The 20067-nt window shown below is 52.5% G+C and overlaps 8 protein-coding genes across 8 annotated transcripts; 5 read left to right on the top strand and 3 right to left on the bottom strand.

Moving 5' to 3' along the window:
- Positions 1–247: 247 nt before the first annotated feature.
- COCSADRAFT_232381 (uncharacterized protein) lies at positions 248–3240 on the bottom strand. The gene is made up of 4 exons (XM_007704659.1): positions 1257–3240; positions 667–1207; positions 419–532; positions 248–281 (listed from the first exon to the last, which is right to left on the bottom strand). The coding sequence occupies exons 1-3, from the start codon at positions 3122–3124 to the stop codon at positions 530–532; spliced, it is 2412 nt and encodes an 803-aa protein (XP_007702849.1). The 5' UTR covers positions 3125–3240; the 3' UTR covers positions 248–281; positions 419–529.
- Positions 3241–5760: 2520 nt separating this feature from the next.
- On the bottom strand, positions 5761–7660 carry COCSADRAFT_123271 (uncharacterized protein). The gene is made up of 3 exons (XM_007704658.1): positions 7551–7660; positions 6543–7491; positions 5761–6374 (listed from the first exon to the last, which is right to left on the bottom strand). Exons 2-3 carry the CDS (start codon positions 7427–7429, stop codon positions 5807–5809), a joined length of 1455 nt encoding a protein of 484 aa, XP_007702848.1. The 5' UTR covers positions 7430–7491; positions 7551–7660; the 3' UTR covers positions 5761–5806.
- A 445-nt stretch (positions 7661–8105) lies between these two features.
- Positions 8106–8827, top strand: COCSADRAFT_28857 (uncharacterized protein; the record flags this gene model as incomplete). Its single annotated transcript, XM_007704349.1, has 2 exons — positions 8106–8366; positions 8420–8827. The coding sequence occupies 2 exons, from the start codon at positions 8106–8108 to the stop codon at positions 8825–8827; spliced, it is 669 nt and encodes a 222-aa protein (XP_007702539.1).
- Positions 8828–9094: 267 nt separating this feature from the next.
- On the bottom strand, positions 9095–9540 carry COCSADRAFT_96097 (uncharacterized protein; the record flags this gene model as incomplete). Its single annotated transcript, XM_007704657.1, has 4 exons — positions 9095–9137; positions 9194–9373; positions 9423–9438; positions 9498–9540. 4 exons carry the CDS (start codon positions 9538–9540, stop codon positions 9095–9097), a joined length of 282 nt encoding a protein of 93 aa, XP_007702847.1.
- A 272-nt stretch (positions 9541–9812) lies between these two features.
- Positions 9813–12155, top strand: COCSADRAFT_162961 (uncharacterized protein; the record flags this gene model as incomplete). Its single annotated transcript, XM_007704656.1, has 3 exons — positions 9813–9843; positions 9897–12025; positions 12078–12155. The coding sequence occupies 3 exons, from the start codon at positions 9813–9815 to the stop codon at positions 12153–12155; spliced, it is 2238 nt and encodes a 745-aa protein (XP_007702846.1).
- An 877-nt stretch (positions 12156–13032) lies between these two features.
- Positions 13033–16389, top strand: COCSADRAFT_344349 (uncharacterized protein; the record flags this gene model as incomplete). Its single annotated transcript, XM_007704655.1, has 2 exons — positions 13033–13139; positions 13413–16389. 2 exons carry the CDS (start codon positions 13033–13035, stop codon positions 16168–16170), a joined length of 2865 nt encoding a protein of 954 aa, XP_007702845.1. The 3' UTR covers positions 16171–16389.
- On the top strand, positions 16390–16928 carry COCSADRAFT_232297 (uncharacterized protein). Its single transcript, XM_007704654.1, has one exon. The coding sequence runs from the start codon at positions 16608–16610 to the stop codon at positions 16830–16832; it is 225 nt and encodes a 74-aa protein (XP_007702844.1). The 5' UTR covers positions 16390–16607; the 3' UTR covers positions 16833–16928.
- Positions 16929–17046: 118 nt separating this feature from the next.
- On the top strand, positions 17047–19889 carry COCSADRAFT_123257 (uncharacterized protein). Its single transcript, XM_007704653.1, has 4 exons — positions 17047–18282; positions 18331–18630; positions 18682–19066; positions 19118–19889. The coding sequence occupies exons 1-4, from the start codon at positions 17403–17405 to the stop codon at positions 19521–19523; spliced, it is 1971 nt and encodes a 656-aa protein (XP_007702843.1). The 5' UTR covers positions 17047–17402; the 3' UTR covers positions 19524–19889.
- Positions 19890–20067: the final 178 nt, after the last annotated feature.

The following is a 20067-nucleotide window of genomic DNA, read 5'->3' as shown; positions in this document are numbered from 1 at the left end:
TACAGGCAGCATCTTCAAAAGCCAGATAGCGGAATTCATCGTACATTGATTGGTTGAAATTCCGAATCAGGAAATGTGACCAGAATTGGTAAAGAACGTTCATATCATAAGGAGTGGTGCCAAAAGAGGCTCGTGAGCGCTTGCGGAGAGCCTTTGACCGAAGATGATAATACGACTCATGCGAGGAACCAGAAGGAATAAAATGGACTGGGTCGTCTTGGTCCTTGACCCAGTAAAGCCGAATTGAAGGAGAAGTCGATTGTAGTGAGCACTGTTCGACACTATTACTCTGGACATTAGCTTTAACCTCAGGCACAATTTTGTAGCGAATGGTAACGTCAAGGGCAGGATGTCGAGCTCTATGCTTTACAGCGTTTGAGCGAATCGGGTAAATATAGAGGATGCGGAAATCGCTAACATTCGTGCTGCGGGAACGGTTGAGGCGCCGACTTACCCGTTGAGAGAGCTAGCATCATCGGCTTTGAGTTGACATGCGATCGACTTATTCAGTTCGTCTGGCGCGCCATTTTTACTATTGATGGATCCATTAGAAAATGTTCGTGGAAATAAAATAGGCGATGCTTGTTGTTTCTGAACTTGCTTGCGAACAATTACAGTCAAGCCGCCAAGTTGCCGGTCAAAAAATAAATCGGGTTCTGCACTCACAGCCTTTGTTGAGCTCTCGACTGGGGGACTGGTCGAAATGGCGGTACCATTCGCCTCTTCCATAGGCACACCGTTCACCACAGTCTCCGCCGGTGCTAGTCCAGCGTCTTGAGCGACGGGATGAAATCCATTCATCTGAGGGTATGCACTGTCGCCTACATAAGGAGCCATGGGAAATCCAGGGGACATTGTTTGCCACTGGGAAATGCTCGAGGGGTCAAAGCCTGCGGGATGGGTGATTTGGGGCTGCTTGAGCTCCTTAGGGCCCTCATTCTGCGCCGATGGGTCACGCTCCGCCATGTCAAGCACCCACTGCGCCCAGCCGTCCTTACGGCGCAGGCGGTCCTGGCCATCCTCACCAGTGCGGTATTCGATGGATTTGGACTGCTGGCAGACGAGCTTGATCAGATCAAGATCGGGTGACAAGTGCTTGATACGGTTGAAACCAGCGATGAACTCAAGCGAAACAAATCCCTGAGAGTCCATGTGGCGACGCAGATACATGTCTTTGAGCAGGTTATCAACAGAAAAGTAATATTCTCTTGTGTCTTGTTAGTAAAAATTGAACAAAATGATCAAGGAAGACTTACACTTGGGTAGTGAGCAATGAGAAGAGATAGGACTGATCAAACCCATATGGGCTAAATGGTGAAGCGGCACTCATCGGCTGGACCATGCCATAGGAATACATGTCATGGGATGTCTGCAAGGGAGCGACTGGATATCCATTCTGGTAAGACGGGAAGCGGTAGGGGTCAGTAGAGAGTGACTGCGACCGGTGGCTGTTGCGGCCATACTTGCCCTGGGAGGCTGGGAAGAAGCTGTTGCTCTCAGGCACAAAAGTCGTAGGTGATCTTGGACCCAAGGGAAAGCTCGTCGAAGAATGTCCGTTGGTGAAGTGGTGGCCGTTTGCATAGCCGCCACGAGCACCGCGGCCTCCTCCACGGCCACGTTCGCGTCCACTGGAGAATGAACTAAAACGCTTCGAATGGCCGTGTGGGCCGTCTTGTTGAGCGGGCGCACGTCGTTCACCATCTCCAGAAGCATCTGCCTGCGTTCCAGCAGGAGTCCAGACACCATCCTTTGTGGGCGACGACGTACCGTCTTTTCTGCGTTCTCCAGCACCGTGGAAATCACCTCGCCTGCCCTTGTGGGGCTTATTGGGGTACTGGCGGGGGTAAGCGCCATTTTGGTGCGGTGCCTGGGATGGCGTTGAGCTCTTGGCGTTTACATCAGACTCCGTGGTTCCGTTAGCATGCGCCTTCAAAGCACCGTCTCCGTTGGCTGTAGGGAGCTGGTTCTTCAAAGTCGGAGATGATGCATTGCCAGTGCGCTTAGTCTTGACCGAAGTGTCTTGTGCTGCAGCCTTGGTTTGTTCACCATTCGGTGCCGAGCCGTCCTTCTCAAGCTGCTCGGCGCCATTGCTCAAGCCAGCAGGTCTGCCACCAGTCTGCGCTGCACCACGTCCTCCAGGTCTGCCACCTCTTCTCGCATTCGCAACGTTAGGCAAAGGTGTGTTGAATACAACAGAGGGAGTGTATGGGATTTTCACCCATTCCTGCTTGCTAGTAGGAGCGCTGTCCTTGCGTTCTTTCTCTGGCTTATCGCCCTTCTCTTGAGCCTTCTTACGCTCTTCGTCGATAGCGGTATCTGGTGTTGGCCATGACTCCTGATCACGGTGCGGCGGTGGGGGAAGCACACTCGACGTTGATTTTGTGTCCTTGTCAGAGAACCTGCCCTTGGCACTGTTTCGGGTCTCAGTGTCACCCTTGAAGTCTTTTCGACCTGTAACACCTTCGTTCCGGCTCTTATTTCTGCTCTCGCCGTTGACGGCCTTGTCATGGGATGCTGAGTCTTTCTTCGCAGCAACTCCATTTGGCCCTTGGGAAACACCATTCAGAATAGGTGAAGGAGCAGCTTTCTGAACCTTTGACTTCATCTCGTCAGCTCGAATCTTCCATGGGTTGACGGTCGGGACGGGTGCCTCATGAAGGGCCTTGGCAACTGCATTCTTGCCCTTCTTGACCTTCTCCGATGTCTTTTCAACTGGCTCGACCGACTTGTCGACCGAGGTAGAGGCTTGAGACTTGTTATCCCAAGTGGTTGACTCAGACGCCGTGTTCGGTACCGAAGAAACATCGTCATCCTTAGTCACAGTAGACGAGGACGAGGCGCCGAGGTCTGGTGAAGATACATTTGAGGCATCCGCAGGCTGTGAAGATTTTGGTGCAACAGAAGCAGGCTGCTCTGTGGTCACCTCACGGGCTACCGGGGGCTGCTCGGAATGCGACTCTGCCTCGACGTCTTCAGCCCAGTTGGCTTGCGAGGCGTTAGCGTCTGGACCAGAGACGCTGCTTGCGTCCTTGGCTGGAGTAGCAGAGCCGGATGCTGGCTTGCTCGTGCTGGTTGGCGTGGAAATGCCTTTTGCGGCTTGCGCGTATGAAAATGTTGATGCCATCGCGAATTTTCTGTCTGTGTCTCGGCTAAAGTCGAACTGGTAAGGCGAGGAGAGCGCTCAGAATCCCTGGTGGGAGCGCTGCAGAGAGGTGATCAGCAGGTGTGGGTGCTGGTATGTCCGGAGAGGTATGTCTTGACCTCCCCGCACGCAACCTTTTTTCGCTACTACCAAGACTGGGGTTGGCGATGGATCGAAGGTGGCGAGTAGTAATCCTGCAGCGGCAGAAGACTATATGGGGCCGTGGGCGTTGGCTCGTAGCCGAGGCGATCACACACGCAGCGGGGAAAGTGAATGCTTCTGGGCACAACTTGAAGACTTGGGTGGTTGTTGTGCGCGCTGTGGTAACTGGCGTTAGCGGATTTTTTTTTCTGTGATCGAATCGTATAGTGACAGTGACGGATTGCGGGATACGAAGTGTTAGTGAGCAGCGCCTTGGGCAGCAGTGCGCTGTGTTGTGTGGCGGACGGGCAGGCGTGGGTGTGTTGGTAAGGTGTGCAAGCGCACAGCAGGTCGGAGGGATGACTGCTTGAACCGCGAGTGGCTGGGGAGGGAGAGAGGGTGCAAGCAGCACACGAATAGCAGCTGGTCAGAGACCAGAGCACATGACGGAGGAAAACAGCAGAAGAAAAAAAACAGAGGGCGGGGTTGCCAAACGGAGTCCGGTCGCGGAAGAGGAAGGTAGCAAGCATGCGGCGGACGTGATAGTGATATGCGCAAAACTAACCTCTGGTAAAGTCTGGGAAGACTGTATGAGCGAGTCCGGGGCGGGGCGCGGACGTGAAGAATGAGGGGCAGATGGAGAGGGAGACAGTGGTCTCGGGAGCGTGGGCGGTGGAGGTAGAAGTAGAAGTAGAAGTAGAGAATGAGGGTGGGGAGAGGCAGACGAAGTAGGTAGTGGGTAGTGGGTAGTGGGTAGTAGGCAGGGACGCCGGGCACCACACGAGAGGGACGGATAGCACAGGCAAGTCTGGCTGGTGGGCGACGAGGGAGCGGGCTGAGGCGGCGTCTGAGGGTCGTATGCGACGTTGTCAAGGCAGACCGGGCGCCGGGAGACAAAATTGACTGTCGTGTGTGCGGGCGGAGCAAGCGCAGGTGGGAGGAAGAGGGTCACTTTGAAGCGCGAATTTTTCTCTAGTCAAGTTGGTGCTCTAAAAAAGAAGCCGACAGCCAGCCCACGCTCACCCTCATGCTCACGCCCACGCTCCCTGCGTGTCGGCGCATTCACCCTCGCTCACCCTTGGCTTTTAATCCGCATGCCAGGTGATGACTTCCAGGTTGGCGGCCGCCCGTCCTGCCATCAGCCTGCACCCTCATTACGGTGCAGTGCCGTGCGATGCAGTGCCGTGCTACCTGGCAATTTCGGCCACAGCAGTTTGACGCGCTCTCTGCACGCCAATGACGTCTCACGAGCATCTCGACCCCTCCCTCCCTCGCCCACCTTGGAGCCAGACCAAGGCGTGAACATGGAAAAACACCTGCACAGCACGTATGCGCCGCGCATCCTCTCCAGCTGGCTGCCTGTTCGCGCCGTCTGTTATGCAGTATGACTTGCTGTGCTCCTGGCGCACGTACATGCCTGATAAGTAATTCTAGCATTGCCTGCTGCCAGACGGGGCCCAATTGGCTTTGCATCTCGGGCTCTTCGTGTGCACCCATAATTAGCGGCAGCACGAGCGCCCGCCATCCGTACATCCTGGCGCCGTACGGAAAAACGGGATTGCGGTCATTTATGTCTGTACTAAGCCTTTGCAGTATTGCCGAGAGCACTGCCGTCTTATTACTTGTCTGGGATACATGGCGGACATATGTACATGCTGCCATTTCTTTTATGCCATCAGATGCTGCTTCCATCCATGGTGCTTTGCGGCCACTAGTCCCCAACTACCATACCACCACTTACTATCTATCATACACATCCACCCTCCTTGTTAGAGTGCCATCGTCTCATTCCCTGACACGCGCTGCACCGGCTCTGATGGCCTAATAGTGCTCATCTCACCTCATTGCCTTTTGGAGGGCTGTAGCCCCCAAACAGAGTCCTCGCAACTGCACGTGCCTGTCGGCATAACCGCCTCACCCAACACTGCGAACACCAACTGGCTCCACAATACCTAGCCTTTGCGACTAGGCTCTGCAAACCCTCTCCATAAAACCCGCCGGTCTTAGTCACATTATATGCTTATAGTTCCGGCACCAAGGCTCTCCAATTGGGCATCTGCCCTGAATCTATTTTCAGCCCCTCGCCGAATGCGCCTTGAAATACATACCGAATATACGTATGTAGTACCTTACGTCCGGTAGATAGGCTGAAGACTCCCGGCCGGAACTGCGACCGAAAAGCAACAACGGCCTCAGCCAGCATTCGCCGCGTTTTTTCCATACTCACCTCCGACGACCCTTTGTTGTTTTTCTTTATCCGCGGTGCCTTGCTCCGGCCCGCTCTACTAGCCTCGGAACTTGCATAGTACCGAGCATGACTATGTACCCGAGTATGTACTGTAAGCCACGTGACCAGCTCGAATGCACTAAGCCATACGACTATTCAAAGCATCGAGCCATGTATCTATACATATGTTTATGCGTCTTGAATCATGCACCACCAAACATTAACTACTCACAGCTACCATGCAAAAATTGGCGTACAACATCTCACTTATCAACCTTGTGTTATGCTAAACTACGTCAATGCCAACCCATTGTCACTGGGGCAGTGGTAGCTTGCACCTGCCGCCATCTCTCCATTTTCATTCTTGCCTTATCATCGCTGTTCGCCCACCACCATACCTCCCACTGGACCTTCTGCCATTCCTTCTGGAATATACTATTCATGTCCTTCAAGCCTTCCTGGCACGACTTGTCCTTTTCAAACCCACAAATCACTCGATGAACAAGGTATATCATCGCCCAGTCAGGAACATCTAAAAGCCTCTGTCCAAGCGGGTAGTAGGAGAGCTGCACCATATTCTGTACGCGAGCCATATGATTAACATCATCGTGAATCGAAGACCACCCAATCCTGTGGAGGTGACGAACGCAGACTCGCAGTACCATCAGGGTCATGTATTTATCACAGAGGTTCATGTAGGGCGGAGAGTTCGTGGACTGCGGGTGCCTCCATTCCTCACTTGACTCCGGCATCGTCATAGCTGGGTAAGGCGGCTGGCGGCTGAGTCTCGAGCGAATAGCGAGATCAATCAAATCAGGCGGTTGAAAGTGGGCTTGCGCTGCCGTCAGACATGCCTGGAGTAATCTTCGAATGCAAGGTCAGCCAGAAACTCATCAAAAACTCCTCAGCTTGAGCTTGGTACTCGAATTTTCCATGTCGAGAGTACCGCCTCAACGCGCGCTGCTTCTAAGTGGCTGCAGAAAGCAATATGCAGGAGGTAAAAAATGCCAAAGGAGAGTAGCTGGTACTTACCTGCAACAATGGGCATTATCCTTGCGGAAATCTGACTCGAATGTAAATGGTAGCTTCGATGAGTTCCTATCCGCCAAGAATTTGATGTTTCTCGGGAGTAGATGATGATACATAAAGGCAAAAACGGCGCATTCATCCAGTCCTTCAACCAGAGACGTATCCTGCACGTTGTATTTAATCATCCTTTTGCAGGGATCCAAGAGCTTTTTGGTGCAGTCGAAGTTCGTCAGCATCCATCGAACCTCGTTCATAAGCCAGATGCGAATAACAGTAGCATAGAATCGAGCTCTTTGGTCGGGGTTCATGCTCTTGTAGAAATGAGTGTGCTTGTCTTTCGGGTGCCGTCTTTGTAGTTGTCCCTCTGCGAACTCATCGGCACGAGCGACAAGGGTAGCAAACTTACCAGAGAACTCCTGGTGATCTCTGACATCGTTTGTGGAAAGGTAATCCTGTTCTTCAAGTTGCCTGCTCAACCAAATGTCCTCTAATACGCGCAAACCTTGATAGCGAGCCAGGACATCACATATCGCCATATCCGACCAATTAGCTTGGCGAGGATTCAGATAAAGAGCCTCTATAATGCTCACCTCGTGGTCATTCAAAGCTGACAGTGGATGTTTGGTGGCTCGCAACCCTGTTGTTTTTCCCAAAAGACAAGCAACGAAATGCGCATGGACGGCTAGTATCTTGTTTAACTGGTAGTCACGTCTGTGCTGTGGGGAATGATGAATGATAGAACGCATGATGTCGAGATAGACGTTTCGCTGGCACGTGACACGGGATGTTGTCCTGCATGTTCGAATCAAGTGGTGGACGTCGTCAATACTTCCAAGAGCGCGGTATATGAGCTCCAACACTTCGTTGGGTAGGTCTGTGAGTTGGGCCATTGGGGGCACCGGTGAGTATGCGATAGTGTTGCCAAAGAGCACGGGATTGTGCCGTTTATAGCCTGCATATTTCAGCAAACGTCCCGCTTTGCTGGTTGGATGTTTGTAGAACGGGATGTACCTAAGATGTTTGTGTTTAACGAATGTACTGCCTGGTGTAAGACAGAGTAGGAATGCGCAGCGTCAGTTGTAAGAGTAGAATGCTATTGGGGTGGGTAGAATGTAGCCCTGCTACAGCTCCAGGCAGCTGACTGACGACTACTTGTATTAGGAACTCCATGCGGCTGTCACCGATAAATCACCATGTTTGGGTAACAACGTTCAGGTGGCATCAGGCTGGACCTTCTTCATCTTACCGGCCGCCAGCCTTGTTCTAGAGCGCCTTTGCAGCCTTGGTGGTTGGAGCGATCGCATCAACCTCGCACAGAGTAAGAAATAACACGATTAGCGACACCCAAATATCAGAGACTTGTACTTTGAATTTGTAAATAATCGGATCCAAGACGCGTCGTGGAATGGTCAGGCTGCGACAGCTCTGGTTGGCTGCGCCGCGCCTCCCGCTCCCTAATTGCTTGGCGTGCCGTTCTCTCACCTCCGTGTCGTCTCCGCAACCCGACTCAACCCCACACGTCATACTATCCACCTTGTCGCAATACCTAAGACTTATTCTATCATCATGTCCGAAAACAACTCTCAGCCCCTCGATACCAACATGGAGGTGAATGATGAGCTGGACCGTACCGTCGATGACGAGATCAAGCAAGACGCGACACAACTCGAGGCCGACGCCATGAATCTCGACGGCGCAAACGATACAGAGCCTTCCGCGATAAACGGCGCGGCAGACCCAGTCACTAGCTTTGAAGCGCGGATACCTGCCAAGAAAGATGCAACATTGCGCGAGTTCCTGGGGAAGATGGACGAGTACGCGCCCATCGTATGCTCACCCAGCCTTCAAGTAATATAACAGTGCACTGATGAGGTTGCTAGATCCCTGACGCAGTGACCAACTACTACCTCACCCGCGCCGGTCTGCCACCACCACCTCAGACATCACAGCATCTTGCGCGCCTCTTAGCGCTCGCGACCCAGAAGTTCATCGCGGACATTGCAGCCGACGCTTACCAGTTTTCGCGGATCCGTTCCTCAAACACAACAAGCAACAACCCTATGGGTGGCGCTGGAGGGCCGCCTGGAGCAGCTGCGCCAGGCGGAGTGCCAGGCGGGAAGGACAGCGGTGCTAAGGCTAAGGACTATAACCTCGGTATTCAGCGGCCCGGCTATGGCGGAGGCGGCCAGGGCGGCAGTCAGGGACGCACTGTACTCACCATGGAGGATCTGGGCATGGCAGTTGGCGAGTATGGCGTCAACATTAAGCGTGGCGAGTTCTACCGCTAGACACATGTCTATGCAATCTCTCGACGCCCCACTCGGTGTCCGCTTTCCATTGGCATATGCGAAAGATGGGTAATGACGGACGCAATCATTTGCTATCACAACAGGCATTCTCGGCGTTGAATTGGCATCGCAGGCGCAGGGGTTTCTGATCAGAATATTTTGCCCAGCAAAGGGCTCATTGCAATTGTACAATATCAGTACGTAGTGGCTTCCGCACACACTAAAATGATACCCAAACTCCCATAAGATGCACGTGCGACCCGTTCTTCATTTGTTCTTGGTCTGCTTGTACATGAACTGCTTCCGTGTACTGGAGTTGGATCGTCAGCCAATGCTAATTTTGTCGGCTCATTCCAAGGAACGTACGGTGCAAATTCTCCCAACTTATGACCTACCATATCCTCGGTGATGGTGATGTCCAGGTAGCTCTTGCCATTGTGTATTTGGAACTTGAGGCCGACAAAATTCGGCAGTATCGTGGCCGAGCGGGCTTGTGTCTTGATCGGCGGGACCCGTTCACCTGCTTTTTTCTGGACTATTGGGAGGCTTGGACACAGTCAGAAAGGCCTGGTAAGGGCTTCATGCGGAGGCTTACGGAACGATATTGGGTCCTGGTGGATGATTAGCATTTTTTGTCGCCTCTGGGTTCAGGAGCGACATGAGTAAATACCTTTCCAGACCGACCGGGCGCACAGCGCGCGTGTGGGAAACATGGCGATGGTGAGCGTGAAAGATGTCGTCGGCGAATGTTTTCAATTGCTTCCGATGGACGCTGGAAACCCACGTGAGAGCGCGGGGGAGATTGTGGAGCTAATGGCTTGGCTGGAGCGCGACGCGAAGTGCAAGTGATTGCTGTAAGCCGTTGCTCTCGCTGAAAGAATCTATTGTGTGCCAATTGTGCAGCGTTTATTTGTGGCCTGCTGCGTGCTTCACCAACAGTGATAGTTCCAAGAATCCATCTTTCCAGCCACGCAGCTCGTCCAGTATGCCGCCACGAGCACGCGGTGCGCAGCGAGGTAGGCGATAGTGACAGGCTCCAACAATATGTCTGTGCTAACACAGTCTGCAGGTGCAGACACCATCCGTATACTTGTCGCTACAGATAGCCATGTTGGATACAACGAGCGCGATGCGGTGCGAAAAGATGATAGTTGGAGGACTTTCCACGAGGTCATGTGCCTGGCCAAGGAGCACGATGTGGACATGGTACTGCACGCTGGGGACCTATTCCATGAGAACAAACCGTCGCGGAAATCCATGTTTCAGGTAATGCGTTCGCTGCGCATGAATTGCCTTGGAGAAAAGCCATGCGAGCTGGAGATGTTGAGCGATGCGAGCGAGAACTTCGGCGGCATGTTTGACCACGTCAATTATGAGGACGAAGACATCAATATTGCGATACCAGTCTTTGCCATTCATGGCAATCACGACGACCCTTCAGGTGAGGGTTCCTACTCTCCACTTGATCTACTGCAAGCGTCTGGATTTGTGAACTATTTTGGTCGTACGCCGGAAGTGGATAACATAGCTATCAAGCCAGTACTGCTCCAAAAAGGCCGTACCAAGCTTGCGTTGTACGGCCTAAGCAATGTGCGAGATGAGCGCTTGTTCCATACTTGGCGAGAGGGCAACGTCAAGTTCTTCCAGCCAGGTACGCAAAAAGATGAATGGTTTAATCTTATGAGCGTTCATCAGAACCACCATGCGCATACGCCAACCAGCTATCTGCCCGAAAACTTCCTTCCTGAATTCATGGATCTTGTGGTATGGGGTCATGAGCATGAGTGCTTGATAGATCCGCGGTACAATCCTGAAATGGGCTTTCATGTCATGCAGCCAGGCTCATCAGTTGCGACATCTCTGATGCCGGGCGAAGCCGTGCCCAAGCATGTGTGCATCCTAAGCGTCACCGGTAAGGAATTCACCACTGAGAACATCCGCCTCAAAACAGTGCGGCCTTTTATTATGAAAGAGATTGTCCTGGCCGAAGAAAGGGAGATCAAGCAGAAGGAACTCTGGCGTGTCAGCGACAACCGTGCAAAGATTACACAATATCTAAATCAAGTCATCGAAGGCCTCATTGAGGAAGCGAAACGAGACTGGCTCGAACTTCAGACAGATCGTGAAGAAGGTGACGATCTCGAAGTTCCGCTGCCGCTTGTTCGGCTGCGCGTTGAATATACCGCACCATCGCCTGGCGAATTTCATTGCGAGAATCCACAGCGAATCTCAAATCGCTTCATGAAAAAGGTAGCGAATGTCAATGATGTAGTCCAGTTTCATCGGAAGAAGAAACCAACAACCAGAGCCTTGAAGAATAACATCGACGAACCAGACGAACAAGTGCTGGCTGAACTATCAATCGACTCGATAAAGGTCGACAAGCTAGTCAAGGAATTCCTCACAGCGCAGACATTGACAATTCTGCCACAAAATTCATTCGGAGATGCTGTATCACAATTCGTCGATAAAGATGACAAACACGCTATGGAGACTTTTGTCAAAGAAAGTCTCACAACTCAGTTGAAGCATCTGATGGATGCTAACGAAGTCGAGGAAGAAGAAATCGTCAAGGAAATGACAGAGTACCGTGAACAATTAGAGGATTTGTTTGCCTCAGGACAGCTGAAGAGGGTCCGTAAATCCAAAATTAAACCGAAGCCAGATGGTTGGGACAGTGATTTTGAAGGTCCTTGGATAGATCAACCAGGTGCTCTTATACGCTCAGATAACGAGGAAGAGAAGGAAGATGAAGAGGGCCTTGCTTCTATACCGACGAAGAAGGCTGCCCCGCGTGGCCGCGCAAAAGCAACCGGTACAACTCGTCAGACAGCCACAACTACAAAGAAAGAAGCACCTGCTGCCAAAGGTGGTCGAGGCAAGAAGAAAGTAGTGGAAGAAGAGGAGGATGATGAAGAGGACGACAATGATGTTATCATGCTTGATGACGACGATGACGAGGAAGACAGCGCTGAAGACCTATTTGTAGCATCACAAAAGAAAGCTCCTGCGAAAAAGCCTGCTGCGAAGCCTACCAAAGCCCCAGCACGAGCAAAGTCCCCAACTAAGAAGACACCTGCTACACGAGCCAAGGCGCCGGCCACGCAGACCAAGTTGAACTTTTCCCAAACACCAACACAGCGCAGTCAGACAACACGACCCACTGCATCGCGCGGAAAGCAGCCTGTGCAGGAAGCTGTAAGCATTCTTGGGCTAACTAATATGATATACATATGCTGATGAGCCACAGAGCGATGATGAGATTGAGTCTGATGACGCTTTTGAGTCAGCGCCTCCTGCAAGCACTCGTGCTACTCGCAGAAGATAGACTACTGCCCTAGGAATTCAGGTAGCATGGCAAAAGCGACAAAGGAATCGAATAAGGATACATCACTTGTCGGAAATGGTTGCACAAAAGTGGCATGTTATGTGAAGCGTATGTTATAGCGAAGGCGTTCAGGTGTTCGAGATGAGCAGACTGCATCTAGCTGGTAGATTCAATGGCCTTAATCATGTGAAAGAACCATAGGGCGCTGCGAAATTATAGTGACTACGTGCACTCTGTTCTCTCACTGCATGTTGTTCATCTTAGTCACAACTTCCACGCTCTCTCTCACGTGTGTTGTATGCCAACCGTCCTTTCCTCATCAACTGCGCAAGGTGGCTGCACTCATGCCATCTCTACTGCTTCACAAACTGAGCCCTCCCTCGCGAAGCCCTCCTTGGCCGATCCGTCTCTCGTCTCTTTCCTCATCTGCAGACACTGGTGGATCAGTCTATGGGTAATTGCGATAGCATGCAAGCTATAACCACTTCCTCAACCGCCTATTCTCTTCTTCACCACAACACGCACAAACGTTCTTTTTGGTTCCATTTTCTTGTTCCATCCCATCTTCTTTCGCATTGCTGCGTCCCGGCCTTTTGGTTAGCCGTTGCTTCGCTCGTTGTTCACGTTGCCTCCACATCGATCAGCTTTGAGGTATGTCAACCCACTTCCTACTACAATGGCACACCTATCTAGGGGCACACTCAAGCACATAAACTTGAAAGTCAATACTAACGATGGAAGGATATTTGCATCACACCATCTCAACCTCCTTCACGTGTTCAGCTCATCGTCTCCATTGGTCAAACGATACCGACGGCACACTCAGGTCAGCGGCACCCCGCCGGCGATACCCATCTAGGGTAACGGATTACCCATAATGTCTCTCGCATACAAAGTGGATGAATTACTTGCGCTGCGTGATTCGGTTTCGGAATCAGCCGTGTCGATCGAGAAGTTTCCTGATGAGGATGTAATCAGAGGTCGGTGCTGGTCATGCCCTTCTTCACCTCTCACCGTTCACACTCCCCACACAAAGAAATCTCGTCTGCTAAAAAAACTCAATATCCCTTAAAATTAATAAAAACCTGTGCCATCACCACCTCGCCGCTGCATACCTTCTTCCACCGTCGGCCGTTGTCTTGATCTCTGTACTTGCTGTACATATAGACAAATACTGACACACTTCCCTTTAGAACACGTTCTGCGTCCATCGGCATCTGCAGCAGCAAATCTAAACAGCAGATTGTCGAACAGAAGCCTGCGGGTTCCTCATACGACAACTCCCGCTCCACTCGGATCTCAGAAGAGGCCATCGCCTACACCATCGTTGAAGCGAGGAAAAGCCGAGAAACTTCTCAAGGAGCACGGCAGTCCACCTGGTCTGCGAGTGACTGCAGGAGGCAGAATTGTTCCTAGCGACCTTCCACCCCTTGGCACAGCTCGATACGGCGACACCGCGTACCGGCCGCAACAACCGTTGCGAGTCGCTCCGGGCAACATCATACCAATGCAAGCCCTATCGAACGGCAATAACACTGCACGGATTGAGGTTATTAGTGGCCAGCCTGTCATCTTCGTTGGCGATCGCATGTTTGCACTCCCGGCAGTCAGCACGACCAGCTCTACACTGCCTCCTAGTGGTTCTGCCGCCATGGATTCAGCAATCAAGCGAGGCCCTGACCCATCTAAATCAGCTGTACATGGTACCGTGCCAGATGCTTCCTTTGGCCCGCCACGTTCTAGTACTCACGCTCCGTTTGCTGGCATGGACCTTGCTACACTGAAGGCACAACAGACCATGAAGAAGCAAGAGCTCCGAACTGTCGAGCAGACCGAAGTGCTACAGTCGAGCCACCAGAGTGACGCATGGCGCGCGGCTATGATCGAGAAGAAGCGATGCCTCATTGTCGAACTCGATGCCCTCAGGAAGCAGATATCAGCACTGGAGTCAGGCGCCATTACAGCGCAGCCCGGTTCCTTCTCCAACGCAGTCGGCACGTCCACACCACCCGTCCCCTCATTTGGAGTCCAGAACCAACAGCCGTTTGCTCCTGCTATGTATCCCTTCTCCACTGGCAATCAGTATGCACCCATGACGATGTATCAGTCGCAGCCGCAGCCCTATGGTGGCTTCCCTAGCTTCCCCCCAGTGGAGCCGGCAGCGTTTGTACCTAACACATCTAGTCCACATGTAACGCACTCTCCTCCAGGGTCAGCCAACCGCCGTTCACGTGCCATTGAGATCAAGCCTCCTCCGGAGGCGGAGGGCAAGAAGCCTTCATCTCTTAACCCGAAGAGCCCCACCTATGAGCCAGCTGCCAAGTCCAGTGGTATGCAAGGAACTGTACCGCCTACGCCTTCGCCAGAGAAATCATCGCTTTGGCATGTCCAAGAAGATTCAGAGCCTAGCAAGCACGATAGCGGAGCACCGGCCCGAAAGCATAGTGTATCCAGCGTTGATACCATGGATTTCTTCCCTATCAATACACACGAGCACTCTTCTACACGGATAGCGCCACCGAGTAAGGACACCAACCAATCGACTGAGACACATGCTGCTCCATTGACACCAGAGGAACATTGGCCTGCCAGCCCATGGAACGAAGGGCACCCAGGTCGCGCTGGCAAGCATGAGCCCGCGCCCAAGCTTACCTCATGGCCAGAAGCATTTGGCAAGCAGCCTTCACTGCCCTCCCTGCGACAGAGCACTGCGAACCAGTCTTTGTCGGCCCCAATCGAGCGTATACCAGGCATGGACACAAACGTAGCCAGGACTGCTCAGAGCAGTAATGCAGTCTCGCGGGTGAACTCGGCCCAAAACAGCAGCACTGGCCAGAGTTGGAAGCTCTCTGACAAGCCCGTCGTGCACGTTCCAAGCACATATCAAGAAGGCTACCAGGCTGGTTATGATCACTTTGGTATTCCGGACAGTCCGGATGTGCTGCAAGGCTATATTCAAGGTCTCCTGCATTTCCTCACGGATGAAACCAAGAAGCGCCAAGCTGAGTACCAACGCAGTGCCAACTCTAGCACCCATTCGCTCCGAGGACTGGTTGCTGGATCCTTACCTCACAACTCTCCTTGTGGCATTGGCGGCTTTGGTGGTAGCCAAGAGAATATTCGGTTGTCAAAGCCCAACCTGAGTGACGATGCTCGTCGCGATTTCGGACCTGGCTCCCAAGGAGACGTCCAGGGAGGGCTTGTCCCGTATAAGATGGGTAATGAAGTGATGAAGGGCTCACAGCAGCGTATCGTCTCAGGCGCGCGTTACCTTGCACCCCCTAGTCTTTTCCCACTGAAGGTGGCATCTGGACATGGGCAAGCTATGGTCCCAAACACTCCAAACGATGCGAGCAAGGAGATTCGGGACAAAGGTATTGCACAGTCGAACGGTGGAACGCTACAGCAGTTCTTGGATATCCAAGTGCAGAATCGCAACTTGGGCACACCATTGACCATGCAATGCTACTATACTACGGCCAAGGAACAGGGCTCTCAAGAACTTGGTAGGTATGGCACGCTTTCTGGCAAGGCTCTTGCTGACTCTGAATTAACAGGACTGGATGGAGCTATGGATGACCTTGCGGAGATGATCAACGATACGCATATTGACGACTGTAGCACGTCCATGGCGGAGGAGAAGCGACCTGCCGAGACAGCCAGCACTACGGAGTGCGAGGAGAGCGATGCATCCTGTTTCAAGACGTCAAGCGGCAAAGGCAAGCAGAAGGAAGCGTCTTCGCCAACCAAGACGAGTGACATGGAGCGCGAGACTGTGACATTTTCGCGTACCAACACTTCCGGATCGCCCAAGAAGGCGGGAGAGCATTCACCAGCAAAGGCGAAGCTGGAGCAGGTGACGAACAAGTTCCGACGTGGCAAGAAAGACGACGTTCGCACCATGTCGCCTGAGGAGAGGACGAAGCGTTCGGAGAAGTGGCGCCAGCGCTTCCAGCAACTCAAGAGAACCGAGATGGAGGAGATTGAGGCGTACCGTAGGAACTCGCGCACTTGAAGGGTCGTGGAATTTGGGCTCTTTGTCGAATGTGACTGGATAGACTGGATGCCATGTTGCCTGACCCTGGCAAGACTTGGTCAGTGGCGCATGGGTACAGGGTGGATAATGTTTATTCAACAACCAGGCAGTGCAGTTTGTATTGCAGTTCTACTTGGCAGGTTTTCTTTTTCTCAGGGTATTCAACAAGGAGGACTGTGTGTGGGCGGCAGACGGCAAGCGGGAAGGAGAGTAATTGCACGTCTTCTTGTGGCTCAGACCTTTAGCAGTTAGGTTGTATAGGAGGGCAGACATTGTATGGTTAAGTAGGCAGCATAGTCAGCCGCACAGGCAAACAGAATAATGTAATGTAATGACTTGATTATGGCCATGGATGGCTGAGGAGGCTGTGTTTAAGTGAAGTCAGGCGCAAGGGAAGGGGATGGGACTAATATGCTATGCACGGGCGATGTAATGCTATACGGTGGAGGGCCGGGGCCGAACGATGGACTAGGCCCAAAGGGGAGGGTCTGGAACGGATTGGCGCTGGACGCGGTAGAGAAACAGTGGTCGGATGCGTTCATGGATGTGGGAGGCAACCTCAGATGTCTTGTTTCGAGGATGACATGGGGGGCAGTGGTGGAGGTTGTGCGATGACGTGGGCGAGGGAATTGCACGGATAGCATTGCTGATAAATGGCGGTGCTGGAGGCATGAACGGACGATTGGGGGAAATGCTTGGAAATACACTGGCCGCGCGGTAGTAGTCGACAGTCCCCACTGGCCTGAGCCCTCTCGCCCTTGATTCGCCGCCCTCGCTTCTGCGTCTATCCGGCACGGCTCTGACTTCCCAACCCGCCCATACTCTAAGTAGCCCTGCCTGCCCTGTCCTGCTGTACCCTGCCCTCCGCCTCCGCCTCCGCCTCTACCTTCACCTCCACCTCTCCCATCTCCTCTTCCTCCTCGCCCGCTGCTCCCGCGTGGCAGTCAATTGTCTTCGCTGCTTGCTTGCCTGGCCAGCCCCTTGTGCCCCACTGCCAGCGTCCTTCTTTGCCAACTCCCGTTCGACGCTCCAGCCACACGCATCGCGATCCCGGCACCTTGGCCTTTCCCGCCGTGCCATGGCCCACTGACCGTTAAACGCGCAACCGAATACTCCTCCCTGAGTTCCTGTCTCCGCCTCACTAGCTGCTATCCGCTAGGCGTATCACTCGCCTGCTGCGCGTTTTCCATCCCTCCTGTCCTCCCACGGCTATGACGCAGCTTTTCAACTCGTCTCCATCAAGCCACTCCACCATGACCGAGAAACGCACCTTTTCGGGCAAGGCCCTGTCCATCAACAAGTCGGTCAATGGAAAGGACGGCCAGGTCTCGCAGCGCATCAAGAACTTCTTCCGCATCAACAGCAGCAATGACGCCCAGAAGCTCTCCGACGACGCCACGGGCGGTGCCCCAAACCCCAAGAATGAGAAGTCGGGCTTCCGCCAATCACGATTCATCCCGCACATCACTCGCAACCGTTCTCAGACCGTCGCCAGCGAAGGCAATCCCCTCGACGACGGCCTCTCGCCCACCGCCCATGCCAACCCGTATTTCGCCCACCAGGGACCCCCTGCACTGCGCCACCACAACGATGGCAGCGTGCCCCCATCTCCTACAGATTCACAAACCATACCCAAGACACAAGTGAACGGTGGCAACGGTCCCGAGGATGATCATGCCACGACGGCTGGAAAGGAGGAATTGGCAAGGAAACTACGGAGGGTAGCTTCTGCTCCCAACGCTCAGGGCTTGTTCTCATCTGGCAAGTCTAATGAAAGGCCACAGACTGCTGAACTCGGCAAGCAGCCCGTCCTGCACCACCCGAACTCATCCACCCTGAGCATGGTTGAAACGCATTCGCAAGACTCGACCCACCTTCTACCCAGCGACGCCAGCAAGCCTATACCGTCTCCGGGCCAGATTCGCAATTCTGTAGCTTTCAGGAGGACCTACAGCTCGAATTCCATCAAGGTTAGGAACGTTGAGGTCGGCCCAGGCAGCTTCGACAAGATCAAGCTGATTGGCAAGGGTGATGTCGGAAAGGTCTATTTGGTGCGGGAGAAGAAGTCTAGCAGGCTCTACGCTATGAAAGGTAAGGTAAAGATTTGTTGTTTCTGGAATTCATGCTAACAATCTCTAGTGCTGAGCAAGAAGGAGATGATCAAGCGAAACAAGATCAAGCGTGCGTTGGCTGAGCAGGAAATTCTGGCGACCAGCAACCACCCATTTATCGTTACTCTATACCACTCTTTCCAATCCGAAGACCACCTCTACCTCTGCATGGAATACTGCAGTGGCGGTGAGTTCTTCCGCGCTCTGCAGACACGACCAAACAAGTGCGTTGACGAGGACGCTGCGCGGTTCTACGCTGCTGAGGTTACGGCTGCATTGGAGTACCTGCACTTGATGGGCTTCATCTACCGGGATTTGAAGCCAGAAAGTAGGATAAATTCTGCCTCCCTTCCAAAAAGACCGTACTAATTTCTATCAGATATCCTCCTCCATCAGTCCGGCCATATCATGTTGTCAGACTTTGACTTGTCGAAACAATCGGACACTGGCGGTCGCCCAACCATGATTCTCAGCGGCCGAAGCGGTACTTCGTCGAACAATCTGCCAACCATTGACACCAAATCTTGTATCAACAATTTCCGAACTAATTCCTTCGTTGGTACCGAGGAATACATTGCGCCAGAAGTTATCAAGGGCTGTGGACATACGAGTGCGGTCGACTGGTGGACCCTTGGAATTTTGATTTACGAAATGTTGTACGGAACCACACCCTTCAAGGGCAAGAACCGTAACGCAACTTTTGCCAACATTCTTCGAGACGAAGTACCCTTCCCAGAGGGTTCTGGTGCACCGCAAGTGTCAAAGTAAGTTTATTTACAGACAGTTTTCTTGTTTCCTTTGCTAACATTTTGTAGTCTTTGCAAAGCCATTATTCGTAAGCTGCTCATCAAGGATGAGACTCGCCGCCTCGGTTCACGCGCTGGTGCCTCGGATATCAAGAGTGCGCCATTCTTTAAGACCACGCAATGGGCGCTACTGCGTCACATGAAACCTCCTATAATTCCCCACCAGGGCCAAGGCATAGAAACGCCTAATTTCCGAAACGTCAAAGAGTCGCAGAGTGTGGATATTGGTGCTGCGAAATCCAAGGGTGTGCCGCTAGACTCTGGTCTTGCTACACCCATGGGCGAGGTAGCAGATCCATTTGAGGAGTTTAACAGCGTCACCCTTCACCACGATGGAGATGACCACCACGACCACCATCACGACTACAGCGAATCTGGACACTCTGAGTACTCGCAGACCAACTCGCATCGATAGGACGAGTGGTGATTTGTACACTCCAGACGGGGTCTTAGGTAGGCCATTTGTATCCGATGCTCTTCTCGACTCTGTTTGTTTTGCTTTTGACGTATGATAGAAAAATGAGTGTCTTCCATGTCATTGGCGTTTCAAGGGTACTAAGTTCTTTCTGTCATTCGAGCATATTTCTTTTCAACTTTTCAAGCCAGCATTTTTTCAGCTCCAAAATCTTTTCGGCGTTGTTTGTTTGTGTTTTAGGGGCATGGATGTCGAGGGACATGAAGTATAACAGTAGGTAGCTTGGACAACGGGCTGCAGGACAATATTGACTGGGTTTGTGATCTTAGGAAAAGAGGAATTAATCACAAGACGTATTTTTCTGCATAATTTGAAAGCATATTGAGTGTGACCCTTTAAGACGAGTATTACACCCGATATATGATGAAAGGTATATGTGCATGGACCACTTCGGAGTTTGCGGGGAAGACGCGACAATCGATTCGCAGACTCGCAACGCGACAAGGATTCAGATTCAACCAGGGTAGTTTGCACCGCAACCCAG

Source organism: Bipolaris sorokiniana (genome assembly GCF_000338995.1).
Source record: "Bipolaris sorokiniana ND90Pr unplaced genomic scaffold COCSAscaffold_12, whole genome shotgun sequence".
NCBI classification, from domain to species: domain Eukaryota; kingdom Fungi; phylum Ascomycota; class Dothideomycetes; order Pleosporales; family Pleosporaceae; genus Bipolaris; species Bipolaris sorokiniana.
Note: the sequence above shows the minus strand (reverse complement) of the source record. Positions and strands in the feature narration are given on the sequence as shown.

Excerpts from the sequence above, each read along its gene's own strand:
- COCSADRAFT_232381 (XM_007704659.1), bottom strand. The coding sequence starts at position 3,124 with ATGGCATCAACATTTTCATACGCGCAAGCCGCAAAAGGCATTTCCACG. Across the intron at positions 1,208-1,256 it reads TCATTGCTCACTACCCAAGT|AGAATATTACTTTTCTGTTG; the intron begins GTAAGTCTTCCT and ends ACAAGACACAAG.
- COCSADRAFT_232297 (XM_007704654.1), top strand. The coding sequence starts at position 16,608 with ATGCACGGGCGATGTAATGCTATACGGTGGAGGGCCGGGGCCGAACGA.
- COCSADRAFT_123257 (XM_007704653.1), top strand. The coding sequence starts at position 17,403 with ATGACGCAGCTTTTCAACTCGTCTCCATCAAGCCACTCCACCATGACC. Across the intron at positions 18,283-18,330 it reads CAGGCTCTACGCTATGAAAG|TGCTGAGCAAGAAGGAGATG; the intron begins GTAAGGTAAAGA and ends AACAATCTCTAG. Across the intron at positions 19,067-19,117 it reads GGTGCACCGCAAGTGTCAAA|TCTTTGCAAAGCCATTATTC; the intron begins GTAAGTTTATTT and ends AACATTTTGTAG.
- COCSADRAFT_123271 (XM_007704658.1), bottom strand. The coding sequence starts at position 7,429 with ATGGCCCAACTCACAGACCTACCCAACGAAGTGTTGGAGCTCATATAC. Across the intron at positions 6,375-6,542 it reads GATAATGCCCATTGTTGCAG|ATTACTCCAGGCATGTCTGA; the intron begins GTAAGTACCAGC and ends TTGCATTCGAAG.